This window comes from Mesoplodon mirus (assembly GCF_964341445.2).
Source record: "Mesoplodon mirus genome assembly, chromosome: 4".
Taxonomy (NCBI): Eukaryota; Metazoa; Chordata; class Mammalia; order Artiodactyla; family Ziphiidae; genus Mesoplodon; species Mesoplodon mirus.
In genome coordinates, this window is record NC_138979.1 from 110,969,433 (window position 1) to 110,983,634 (window position 14,202).

Here is a 14,202-nt window from a genome sequence, read left to right on the forward strand (position 1 = left end):
AAAAGAAATTATTTTGTTAACATGGTTAGCTCCCGAGTAGCCAACATAAAACTCACCTGTTTCGACCAAATGACTGATATTTTTAGGGTATGATAAATAATTTGTAAGGAAAAGAGAATGGAATGGGAAAAGTAATATGGAAGGCCTTGGGTTTTTTATTTTATTTCTTTTTTTTTTTGGCCACACCATGCGGCATACAGGATCTTAGTTCCCCGACCAGGGATAGGATCAACCCGTGCCCCTGTATTGGGAAGCACGGAGTCTTAACCACTGGACCACCATGGAAGTCCCAGGCCTTGGGTTTTTTAAACTCTCAGGTAATCTACCCCTCAAAACTGCCACAAACCAACTCCTCTGACCTCTCTCAAGAGAAAAGCAAGGATGTGGGGTCATGGAAGGAAGGAGGTTGTGGTACAATCTGAAAGCTGAGGGAAGGCAGAGCAGGAATATCTCCCCACAGCCTCACCTCCCAACAACGAGGCCACCACTGAGAATGAAGACCAAGCTTGTGATGAAACTGGGCAAGAGGTGAAAAGAAGGGGGCTGGGCAGAGAAGAGTGTGGAGGGTGGAAGAACCACACAGAGGCCAGGACAAGAACTGCACAGAACCTGCCCCGCTGAATGCTCTGTACCCAAATCTCTTCATGATGGTCATAGCTCTCCTACAGCCCTTCCTCAATACACCTCACTCTTTCCCTACTGACCACCATGTTCCTCCTCCGAATGGCACCAGGCACACCTGTGCAGACACAGGTACGGGCCAAGCCTCATTCCATGCACGTATCCAGATGAAATGCTGAGGGCAGCAATTATTAAGCAGCTTAAAGGCATCTTCTGTGCACTCTACCAGAGGGTGGGAAAGTAGGCAGACCATACTGGAGATGAATACTTAATCACTTAGTAGCTAGCCTTTATCGGGAGCTTCCTGTGAGCCAGGCATTGCTCTAAGTGTTTTACATTTAATCATATGAGGTAGCTGCTACTGCTGTCCCAAGTTTTATAGGTAATGAAACTAAGGCACGAAGCCACAAAGCATGATTTCCTAAGCTCAGTTCCATAACCAATGAAGGGACTATGATTGTACTTCTTTTAGCCTTTATAAGTGTTAGACTAGAAATACTCACTCCACCTAAAATTCTCACCACCTTAAAAAAAAAAAAATCAGTGAACCAACTACCCACAACAGTCCATACAGAAACCTTTGCCTCTGAATGGCGTCACATGCTTTTTACATCAATCAGCAGTCTCCCAGTGGGAACCACAGACAGCCCATGCCACAAAAATGTCATTTGTGTATTGTACAATCCATAACCTCACCATTATTTAATTATTGCTGATACTTAGTTCGATTCTAGTATGCTACCTTAATATATACTTCAATCTTTGTTAACTATTCACAGTTATTGACAATAACCAATAATGTGGTTCCCATGGCAAAAAAGAATTTCTAGAAAACGGAAAAAGAAACCCGGAACTTGAAAAGGCATTATCTTAGAAGAAAATCTACGGTAATATAAAGTCCAATTTTCTTGAAAAGATATTAATAATTGCAATTTTATACTGCATGCCAGAACCAACTAAAAAGGGAAGTGAAGGCACAGAGAATGAAGAAACACAAACAAAAGTTGCCTCCAGACACATAAAGAATAGCAACTATAGAGGGAATACATTTTACGATCTTATCTACATTGCCAAATGCTTGTTAGTGTGTCGTGTTAGTTGGTACAGACCTTTACTCGAGCTTTGATGGAAACAGGAGGCAAGTGTAAATGACACAGTAAACAGGAGCTGGCTGGCAGGTGAAAGAAATGACAATCCCAAAAGGGACACATCTAATCTGTTCCCAAAGCTCCAAATCACTCAATCTTATAAAGCAAAAATCCCAATTCTTGCCTAAGTCCAGGCATGTACTCTGCCGCAAGGTGCCATTTTATAGGTGCAATTAAAATTGTCCATGGTTCAAACCTCAAAGAAGGGCACAGGCGAAGAATTCACAGAACTTCCCCTCCGTCGTCCCCTCTATTCTCTGTAGGGCAGTGGAATGAGAAACAGTTTGGGTTAAGCTGCTTCTGTTCTTCCATTAGTTCTGGTTCTTTTAAGCCAAAATTACATTCCAGGCAGATTGGATGGTCTCAGCCAGTTGCCTGAAGGTAAAGTACAAAGAAATGCCACCCTCTGCTTTCTGGATTCAGCTCTGAGAGTGAAGGAATGCACAGGGGTTCAGAGAGAGGTGGGTGGGAACCCTGCTGCTCAGGTGTTTTAGACTTGGTGGGAGAAAGAGAAAGCTGGGAAGGGAAACACAGTGGCGCTAGGACTACTGTTTATATTCATCCAAAAACTGATCTCTTAATAAGTTGCTTGACCCTGGCGCCTTCCTTTGGTATGACAGTAGGTCGTGACCACCTGTCACCTTTGGTGGGTAAACTCCTTCACACGTACCTTCCTCAACTTGTTCTTTTACTTTCAACATACCGGGATTTGGTGGTGATGGTGAGAGGGCAATTAACTAACGTTTTCTGATTCTAAAATCTGGCTTTAGCTAAACTTGACAAAATAAACAAGGTGGCTTCAAAAGATTCCTGCAGAGAAACCCCAGACTGAAGATAATCCATCAACGGTAAGAAAAATGGCAGAGCAGAGGCTCTGATTGCTAGTACAAGTTCTTCATGCGTCGTGGAATGAATTAGAAGCAAGAACAGTTGAACCGGATTTGCCAAGATGTTGACCTCCATAAATTATAATAGAATTTATCCATAGACTGTTTGAAATGTGGGTTTAAGTCCACGATTTTTAATAATAAGCCTCACCCTATTTATATACTGAGCCTTGAGATATTAGCTGTTGAGAACTTAAAGCCATCAAAATCAGTAAGACAGTTAGAAATATTAATCTCATTTTAATTTATATCGCATACATTTTATAATGTGAATATTAGTTCTGTCACACATTTACATGATGTACAAGTTCTTTAAAACATATCTTGAGAAGCATGCTCTAAAACTTTTTACTGGCAGGGGTGCACGATAAAAACTTTGGTCTCTGAGTATAGGTCTTCCAGGCTAGAATTAGAATATTCCTCAGGAAAGTCCTAGACAATTCATGGTGAACTTCAGATGCCTGGTGAAATTCATTATGTTTTAGACAATTGGCATAAACCTTGACAGAGATTTCCAGAAATTATTAGGCAAAAGGGAGCAAAGTCCAGTGGGCATTCTCAGATCTGGGTTTTAGACTCTGGGCATACAACTAACTGAAATCCTCTTACATTTTGATTTGAGATTTCCAAACAGAAAGATAGTCTTTGATGCAGCTGAACCTCCAAACTGAGATTCTGGACTAGTAGGAACTAAAGTGAAAAATGTTTTATTTTCATGTTAGATTAAATATTATAAATATGAATTCTGAGTGTACGGGAAATTCCAAATAGATACCAGGAGGTTTCTGGCACTTAGTCTGTTGCAATGCATACGGAGGTTTATATCAAGAATAGTCAACAGCAATTTTCCATCTCCCTTGGGAAAAGAATAAGAGGAAATCACTAACGTGGAATGAAAACACTAATTTGCAATCATGTAGGCAGTCACTGTGTCCAAGGATGCCAAATGCTTTAAAATATAAGTCATCCAGTTTAGCAGATGGAAAACCAGCAAGAAGTAAATCACTTATTCGGAATCTCTCCTGGACCAAATACAAGTGCAGTGGTATTATGATCAGTGTCCTGAAACTATTCTTCCTCCACAACCAAGGTCTTGCCTTTAGTCACGCAGTGCTTTTAAACTTCAGTCAGTACAGGGATTTGGCTTTCTCCCACAAGATGTTCCACAACATTTGGGTAGAGAGAAACAGATGAAGGTGGCTACCTTTGGGGGGATGTTCTCTCTCTAACTCAGCCCTATCCACTTAGCGTCAGGCTAGAATTTTCGGATGCTCACTGAAAACTTTTGCTGAGGGCTTCCCTGGTGGCACAGTGGTTGAGAGTCTGCCTGCCGATGCAGGGGACACGGGTTCGTGCCCTGGTCCAGGAAGATCCCACATGCCGCGGAGTGGCTAGGCCCGTGAGCCATGGCCGCTGAGCCTGCGCGTCCTGAGCCTGTGCTCCGCAACGGGAGAGGCCACAACAGTGACAGGCCCGCATACCGCAAAAAAAAAAAAGAAAAGAAAACTTTTGCTGAAATGTCGCCAGTCATCTCAGACTCAAATCATCCAAAACAGAATTGACCTTTTTGCTTCTACCCATGCTTTCTCCCCTGTATTTCCATTTTATGTTTTTGGCACCATTATTCACATTCTTGTTGAAACCAGCAATCCAAGGTACATGTAAGACTTCTCCATCACTGTGTGAATCTGATGGGAGTAACCGTAGCAATCCTCTCTCCAAATATCCCTTGTATATGGTCTCCTCTACACTTCCACAGACACAACCTTAGTTCTGGCCTTCGTCATTTATTATGTCAACAATCACCGCCCCTTTCTAACAGATCTAGCCACCTTCAGGACTATTTTTGTTTATTCATTCAACAGACCCTTGATGATCCTCACCTAGGTGCCCGGCACAACAAGGTGCGAGGGACACATCAGTCAGCAATCTCCATCTTGGAGCTTACATTCTGGTGGTGGATGTAAGTGAGAGTAGATGAACAAATAAAATATTAGCTGCTGTGCAGAAAATAAGAGAATTAACTTAGGGTGACTTAAATTAGGGAAGAGGATCTGGGAGGGCCTCTTTGAGGTGTGTGGCTGAACCCCAGCAAAGAAAAGGAGCAAGCTATAAAGAGTGGGGTGGAAAAGCATGCTGTGCCTTCAAAGACACAGAGGAAGGAAAGCACTTGGACTGTTTAAGGAAACAGAGGACCACTGTGGCTAGAGTGCAGGGAGAGAGGAAGGGAGCACGGCCAAGTACAGGAGGAGGTACGGCTGTGGCCAGAGCATGAAAGGGCTTGGGGGCCAGTCTTCCATGGCCTCAGAGATATCTCTGCACTCAAAATCAGATCACAGTACTGTCCCTTTTAAATCTGAAATTCTGTCTCCCTGTTACTGATGGGATAATGTTCAAATTTCGTCTGATGATATTCAGGGCCCTTCCTGGTCTGGATGTTACTTGCCTTTCCAGCACTTTGCCCTGAAACAAGCCACATTCACATGTAACGTATATACTCTAGCTGTGCCTCTTTCCACGTCTTCTTTCCTCAGTTGGAAAAGCTCCTTCTCTATGTGATGACCGCCATTTCATCCTCTAAGACTCATCTTAAGTTTTACAGGAGGAGCCAATATATTGCTCTCTGTTATTTCACAGGAAACTCTATACTGTGATCTTGTGATACTTTGTACATCTCTCCCACCATCCTGTGAACTCTTGAGAATGTGAGAGTCTGGATCTTATGTGTTGTGGCAGTCACAGTGTCTGAAACAGAACTGGCATTCAGTACATGTTTACTGAGGGAGGGTGGGAGGGAAGGAAGAGGGAGGGAGGGAGGGAGGGAGGGAAAGAAGAATGAAGAAGTTTTGCCCAAATGCACTGGAATGGAATTCATGACATTCTGATTTCATCTAGTCTAAGGTTTAGTCTATTCTTTAAAATCAAATTAAAATCAAAAATCACTGACTGAATGACATTTACATATGATACATTAGCCCACTTATTGGTAAATGATGCTTAATTATCAGAGAAATTCTGAGCAAAGAAATGCTACATGTCATAAAGGAACAAGCACTGGCTCTGCTACTTGCTAACAGTTAAGACCTTGAGGTACTGCACCCCCAAATTCCACTTTGAATATACATTACAGGCAGTGTCTAATGGACAACAGAGAAGTGCCCACCTTACAAATGAAGAAAATAAGGTTGCTTTTTAGGAGCTGAACAAGTAAAAACTGGATTATCCATCTGTGGGAGGTAACTGTGGGCTGAAACACCCAAAACTATTTTCAAGGTGACCAGCAAAAGGGAAAAAGGCATAAGCAAATATCTAATGCCAAGTAGAGACAAGTGACATGGACATAACAATGAACAGATACGATAAACATTTTTGTCATGACAATGGAAAATTCTCTGATCTTCTCTGAGTGAATATACTAGCTTTCCGGTTTATACATCAGCTCCATGTAAGTTTGCAGTAAAGTGCAAGTTAGTGCACCTACCTCTGCACACTGACAAAGATGAATATATGACCAGAAGGCTGAAGACCAGTCTCCCAACCGTGGTCACCTCACCATGGTTGACATGCTGTATGACCTTGCCTGGCTGCCAGCTGGCCTGCCCCAATCAGATCTCACGACAGCTACCCCTCTTACGTTAAAACAAACGTTTAGGTCAAGGTCAGCACAGGGAGTCCTTTCATCAGGATGACAACACAAGGCCAAGTGCATTCCATTCATGACCAGACATGGATTCAGAATGAAATGTACCTGACACAGCCTGGGCTCCTAAGTGACCTTCAGATGCCAGTGTCAGTCAAATGATTCTAAAGAGAAATTAAGCTCGAGTTATATTGCTATATTCATCTGGAATGCATTACTAAATGAAGACATGAAATGGAGATAATTTTTTTTAACTTAGGAGCCAACTCTGTGGTGGATAACAGAGATGCCCTGAAGCAAGAGAAAGAATTAAAGTGGTGTCCATGAGTCCTAGAAGTCTGTGATGCTACAATCAACATTTCCAGTGCTAAAGTGTAAGGTCACGTCTACTTCATATAAACATGTTCTTGTCCAGAGTAGAATATTGGAAAAGGGCTCGGTGAACTAATCTCTTATTCAAGTCACCATGAACATTCAACCCAACAAGGTTGGAGTGCCATGGGAAGAAGGTTTACAGTCCTGAGATGGTAACTGGAATAGCACATGGCCGGAATGAGTCTGGTCCATATGGCAATCTGATGTGTACTACAACAGGACATGACTAAAAAGAAATGAATAAAGTCCAAGGTGCTGTTGACATTGTAAAGCTCATATCCATAGTGCTACCTGTCATGGTGATGAAACCAAACATACTTGATTTTTACCAGGCTTATAAACAGTACCGTGGTTTAGGACAAGACTCTGCCACTATACCTGGAAAATTCCTTTCTATTTCAATGATTGCATCAAAAAAGTGACTCTCCTTGACAAAAGATTATAAACTTCCCTACCGATATTTTTTTGGTTTTATTTTTTCATCTGTGTCAGCATCACAGTTTTCTGTGTGAATTCCAGAAATTCCATTCTAGAAGATCTAATACCTAAAGCCACTGAAGAATCCTTTTCTAATTTTGATGGTGGACCTTGCCAGCCACCCTCTGCCCCAAACTCAAAATCAACTAGTGCAACATTGTCTGAGGTTTAATATTCACACTTATGTATTCAGTTCTACTATTAAGCTTAAATATTAAAAACAGACAAGCTTATTTGAATACTCTGTGACTGTCATCTGATTCAGGATATGTTTAGTTTTATGTGGAATTTTAAATGTTTGCAATAAAGCAAAATTGTAAGCCCTTAACAAAGCTTTTTTCAGAGGAAAAATAATGTATGAAAGTTTCTTAAGTGCCTTTCAGTTCGGGACCTACGGGTCTTCTGCTGTGTCTCAGAATAAAATAACTTTGAGGCAATACCAACTAAAACCTGAAAGGAAGTGTGGTTTCAGAGTGTCTCCTGTTATACCCAAGCTAAATTCTACTGAAACCATCTATGAGAGATTGTATTACCACTCAGAAAATATTATCAGTAACATGTCAAAATGAAGATTTACATTTAACTGATGACCGAGAAAGGGGGAGCGTTGTCTTCATGCAAGACGCGGATTTCAAAAACATCAGAAGGTTTTTGGGTTTACTTTTCTAGGGCCTAAGAAAAATATATACAAGTAAAATTCCCTCTCTAAATGTCTTACTTCAAACTGAGCCAAAGGAAACCAAGTTGAAATCGCATCATTTGAAAAAGAATAGGGGATTAAGAAACAGTGACATAACTGAGTGGATGAAGGAGAGTGTTTCTCCATAGAAGCATTCCTGCTAATGAAGAAGAAATGAGGGAATTAGGAGATCATTATTCAGCAAACTTCTAATGAAATAATGAATCTAGGCAAAGATCATTAGTGCCCACCAACATCATAGAGAGACACCAGATATTATGTACCTCTTGACAGAGTATACAATAGCATCTGTGAAGTACTCTTCCTCCACTCAGATTAACGCTCTAGATCAAACTAACAGTCTGCAGGAACCACAGGGGACAGAAGAACATAATAAAAAACAGGCAACGCAAACAGCAAAATCTAAAATGTGGGAACTTCTACAGGATATTCTTCTTTTTTGAAGAAACTGGCTTCTTCAAAAAAATAATTACGAAAAAAACAAAAATAGAGGATAGAAACCTCTAGATCAAAAGAAACCCCTAAGAGGGGACTTCCCTGGTGGCACAGTGGTTAAGAATCTGCCTGCCAATGCAGGGGACACGGGTTCAATCACTGGTCTGGGAAAATCCCACATGCTGCAGAGCAACTAAGCCCGTGTGCCACAACTACTGAGCCTGCGCTCTAGAGCCTGCACGCTGCAACTACTGAGACCACGCACCACAACTACTGAAGCCCGCGAGCTCTACGACCTGTGTGCTGCAACTACTGAGCCCATGTGCTGCAAATACTGAAGCCCGTGTGCTGCAACTACTGAAGCCCGCGTGCCTAGAGCCCATGCTCCGAAACAAGAAAAGCCACCACAATGAGAAGCTCACGCACCACAACGAATAGGAGCTCCCACTCACCGCATCTAGAGAAAAGTCGGCACACAGCAACGAGAACCCAATGCAGCCAAAAAAAAAGAAACCCCTGAGAGATGGACACATCTAAGGCGATGCATGAAATCTGTTTGGATCCTCATTCAAACTAACTGTAAATGAATGGACGAATTTACAGACAATCAGTGCTATTAGAACTACGTACTTGATGACATTGAGAAATTATCGCAAATGTTGTTAAATGCATGATGATGGCACTGGAGTGACGCTTAGACTATCCATATCTTTTCGTGGTGTGTTACCATTTTAAAGGATGAATTATAAACTGTCTGAGATTTGCTTCATAGTAATCTAATGGAAGGAAGGTGCTTTAGATGAAACAAGAGTGGATTAATGGTTTTGTAGCTAGGTACAGGGTACATGGGGTTCACCGCGGCATTCTAATTTTGTATATGTTTGACATTTTTCACAATAAAAGCTGGAAAATTTTAAAGTTGGGAAAAAAAGGTTAATAAGACTTACCCTGCTGGATATCCTTCATTTCTAAATGCAAACTAGATATCAAGATTCCCACAGTTTGAGATCGTTTTCCATCCAGTAACTTGATGATCTGGAATTTAAAAAAATTAACACAAGCTCAAACAACCAGGCAATCTTTCAGAAGCACACCGAAAACCTTCATAGTTTTAGATAGTCTGGTAAACTAAACTGATGCTACAGTCACTCTATTTTTTTTTTTTTTTTTTTTTTTTTTTTTTTTTTTTTTTTTTTGCTGTACGCGGGCCTCTCACTGCTGTGGCCTCTCCCGTTGCGGAGCACAGGCCCCGGACACACAGGCTCCGCGGCCATGGCTCGCGGGCCCAGCCGCTCCGCGGCACGTGGGATCTTCCGGGATCGGGGCACGAACCCGTGTCCCCCGCATCGGCAGGCGGACTCTCAACCACTGCGCCACCAGGGAAGCCCAGTCACTCTATTTTAATACTTTAATTTGAATATAACTTATCCACAAGTATAGATATTTTAGAAAATAAAGGAAAAACACCACCCCAAATTCCACCAATCTAATACGAGCACTCAAATCTTTATTTTACTCTGATCTTTTTTATCCAAACACATCTTAACTAAGTTGTAATTGCAACACATATACAAGTTTTTATCCAGCTTTTCCACTTATCATTGGCCTGTTTCCACGTTGGACTTCGTAAGTCACTTCACAGCCTCCAGCCTCCTTGGCTGTAGTGCAGCATCATCTGCTGAGTGGTTTAGGGGAAATATCATTGAGATCTCTGACTCCACTGTTTACCAGTGATATGGCCTCGGAAAAGTGACTTAACCTCTAGGAATTCAACTTTTTCATGAAGTAGGGCTGACTGTGCTTAATTTGTACATTTATTCTAGAAATTAAATGGCATAATATAGGTAAAGCACCTAAAACAGTTCCTGACACAGACTTATTATTTAAATAAAATTGCCCTAGTCAGGATGGTGAGGTTGCTTTGTATTTGTGCTATGATTAATATAAATAATACTTTGTACATACAGATTTAATTTGAAATTATTTAGAAGTGGTCTTTTATAATAATGTATGTATACAGAAACTTTTATAATCCTTTTAGAAACTCCAAATACCTCATTGCCAATAATTTCAACCCCTATGAATATTCCATGGAGAGCTCATCACAGTTTTGTCTCTCTCTAAACCAAATCAGCCCCAAAGAATGTATTGCACAGTGGCCACTAAGGGAAAAAATTTATCTTTTTTTTCTCTCTTGTGGCAGGGCTACAAAAATCAATAGGAAATACGCACAAAACATCCCCAAATCTTATGTTTTTAATGAACTTTTCTGGGTAAAATACAAACTAAAGAGCTATGCTTCCTCTCCCACCTATGTACACACAAACTTACCAAAAATGTAGTGGAGACAAGATTAAACAGTAACACCTACATTTATATTGATACTAACTAGCTGAGTTGCTTGCTGGTTGAACAATAAGGGATAACAGGAGCTTGCTCCAACCAAGACTGTCTATTTGTCCAACTGTCTAATTACCTATTGATTGATGCTGAATCAATTATCGCCAGCCCTTTATCTTTCTCTGCTCAGCATGGCTACTCTTATCTTACTGTTAGGCCGAAAGTACAGTAAACACTAAGCTTTCATCAGGATAAAAGGAAAATCTGATTTTCAGCCTAATGTGTTTAATCATTTCAACATTAGCCTTGAAGAAAGATTCTTGGAGGATACAGAATTGCAGTTTTTAAAAGAAATAAAGAAGGTACTTGGTATTTTTATTTATTTTTTATACAAAAGCAAAGGAACAAGATATTATGTATATCAAATATCTTCTTAAAAAATGCAATTTCTAGCTTCTTCTTAGAGAACACAAATTTAAAGTGAAACAATTTTTAAAGTCCAATACAAAATTAAGAAAAACCTACCGAAGCTTTGTGTAAATATTCAGACATGCATTCATTCATTAACAAATATCTGCTGTGCATCTGTTACATGCCTGGCACTGCTCTGGACTCATGACCTTGACGTCATAAATTTTGTAGAATTTAATGATTTTAAATTGCTGAGAAGAACTAAAAAGGCAAATAAAACCATGACTTGAACTAACTGCAAAGCAAATTCAAAATAAGAAAAGCTTTGGGAATTGACTAGATTTATCCTTAAAAGACCAAGATAGTGACTGAGATGCAAGCTTGGCCATGGCATACACATCAACGTCAAGGAGACAGGCACAGGAATCAAATTTATGACAAGAGGAAAACTGGGCTGCAAAAATGTCTTCAAACCAATATTCACCATGCTATCCAGTTAGGGTTCTGAAAACCCTGGGTAACACATTCTACCTACAGGAAAAACAAGGTTCAAATTCAAGGTTTTCTAATAGCTAATTAAAAGAAAGCAAGAGAGGGCTCCCCTGGTGGCGCCGTGGTTGAGAGTCTGCCTGCCGATGCAGGGGACATGGGTTCGTGCCCCGGTCTGGGAGGATCCCACATGCCGCGGAGCGGCTGGACCCGTGAGCCATGGCCGCTGAGCCTGCGCATCCGGAGCCTGTGCTCCACAACGGGAGAGGCCACAGCAGTGAGAGGCCCGCATACCGCAAAAAAAAAAAAAAAAAAAAAAAAAAAAAAAAAAAAGAAAGCAAGAGAGTAACCACAAGAGAACAGAGAGGGAGGGACTGAAATTGAGATTGAGGTTCTGTCTGTCATTGGATAAAAGCAAGCAGCCATCATCAAAAAGTCTACAAACAATAAATGCTGGAGAGGGTGTGAAGAAAAGGGAACCCTCTTACACTGTTGGTAGGAATGTAAATTGGTACAGCCACTATAGAGAACAGTATGGAGGTTCCTTAAAAAAAACTAAAGATAGAACTACCATATGGCCCAGCAACCCCACTCCTGGGCATACATCTGGAGAAAACCATACTTCGAAAAGATACATACACCCCAATGTTCATTGCAGCACTATCCACAGTAGCCAAGACATGGAAGCAACCTAAGTGTCCACTGACAGAGGAATGGATGAAGATGATGTGGTACATATACACAATGGAATATTACTCAGCCATAAAAAAGAATGAAATTCTACCATTTGCAGCAACATGGATGGACCTAGAGATTACCATACTAAGTGAAGTAAGTCAGACAGGGAAAGACAACATATATCGCTTACATGTAGAATCTAAAATGATACAAATGAACTTATTTATAAAACAGACATGGACTCACAGACTTCGGAAACAAACTTATGGTCACCAAAGGGGAAAGGTTGGGGGGAGGGATAAATTAGGAGCTTGGGGTTAACATATACACACTACTACAATATAAAATAGATAACCAACAGGGACCTACTGTATAGAACAGGGAACTCTACTCACTATTCCGTAATAACCTATATGGGAAAAGAATCTGAAAAAGAATGGATATATGTGTATGTATAAATGAATCACTTTGCTGTACACCTGATACTAACACAATATTGTAAATCAACTATACTCCAATATAAAATAAAGATTAAAAAAAAACTAAAAATAAAAACAAGCAAATCCATCCCCACTTCATTGTTCAACCAGGCTGCCCTGTGGAAAGGATGTTACCATCCTTACAATTCTGTTTAATAACCTGGCACGGCAAGTGTTTGGAAAGAAAGTGTCTGTTATCTTCGGCTGGACTGAAACCTTAAGAGTTTTCTGAAATGCAGTGCTACTTCCTAAAAAGGGGGTAGGCAGTGCTCAAGTCAGAGCATTTGTATTCTCTTCCCTATTTGTGTCAAATTCTCTGTCTACCTCTAACTAGACTTGTAAAAAGAGTCTCTCTTCAATTGTGGAATAACACCAGGTTTCTCAAAACCAGCTAAAATGGGAGGAACACAATGGACACGGAATGGATATATGCCCTAAGCCCTCGTCGTTTCTTTTGTTTTCATGACTGAAAGGTTTAGTTTTTTTCTTTTACTACAGTAGAAAAAAGAGAGAGAGAGAGAGAGAGAGAGAGAGAGAGAGAGGAAAACATGAAATCTACCATATTAACAACATTTTAAATGTACAGTACATCACTGTTAACTATATGCACACTGTTGTACAGCAGCTGTCTAGAAGTTTTTCATCCTACATGTTGGAAACTCTATACCCCTTGAACAGCTATACTCCATTTCCTTCTCCCCCCAGCCCCTGGACAGCTTTCTGCTTCTACAAGTTTGACTGCTTTAGATACCTCAAGTAAACAGAATCATGCAGTATTTGTCCTTTTGTGACTGGCTGATTTCACTTAGAATAACATCTTCGAGGTTCATACATGTTGTAGCATGTGACAGAACCTCCTTCCTAAGGCTGAATAATATTCCATTGTGTTTGTGTATATATATATATGTGCGCATATACATATATACATATGTGTATATATGTATTCCGTTGTGTGTTTGTGTATATATATGTGCGTACTGTATGTGTGTGTGCATATATATATATATATCCATCAATGAACATTTAGCTTAATTCTACTTCTTAGCTACTGTGAATAATGCTGCAGTGAACAGGGGAGTGCAAATATCTCTCTGAAATCTTATTTTCAATTCTTTTGTATAAATACCTAGAAGTGGGATTGCTGGAGAATGTGGTAGTTCTATTTTTCTAATTTCTCAGCATCTTTACCAACTCTTGTTATGTTTTTATTTTTGATAACAGCCATCCTGCTAGGTTTTTTTTTTTTTTTTTTTTTTTTTTGCGGTATGCAGGCCTCTCACTGTTGTGGCCTCTCCTGTTGCGGAGCACAGGCTCCAGACGCGCAGGCTCAGCGGCCATGGCTCACGGGCCCAGCCGCTCCGCGGCATGTGGGATCTTCCTGGACCGGGGCACGATCCCACGTCCCCTGCATCGGCAGGTGGACTCTCAACCATTGCGCCACCAGGGAAGCCCAAGGTGTGGTTTTGATTTGCATTTCCCTGATGTTAGTGATGTTGAACATCCTTTCACATACCTGTTGGCC

General features: G+C 40.7%; 1 protein-coding gene across 8 annotated transcripts in view; it reads right to left on the reverse strand.

Annotated features, from left to right (window-relative positions):
• FMN1 (formin 1) overlaps nucleotides 1-14,202 on the reverse strand; it is a gene marked incomplete at its 5' end in the record, with an annotated part of 415,504 nt that overhangs the window by 179,053 nt on the left and 222,249 nt on the right. For all 8 annotated transcript variants that reach the window (XM_082620131.1, XM_082620130.1, XM_082620129.1 and 5 more), the window contains one exon: nucleotides 9,231-9,318. In XM_082620131.1, coding sequence (XP_082476257.1) covers nucleotides 9,231-9,318 — 88 coding nt within the window. The remainder of the gene's footprint in view (nucleotides 1-9,230; nucleotides 9,319-14,202) is intronic.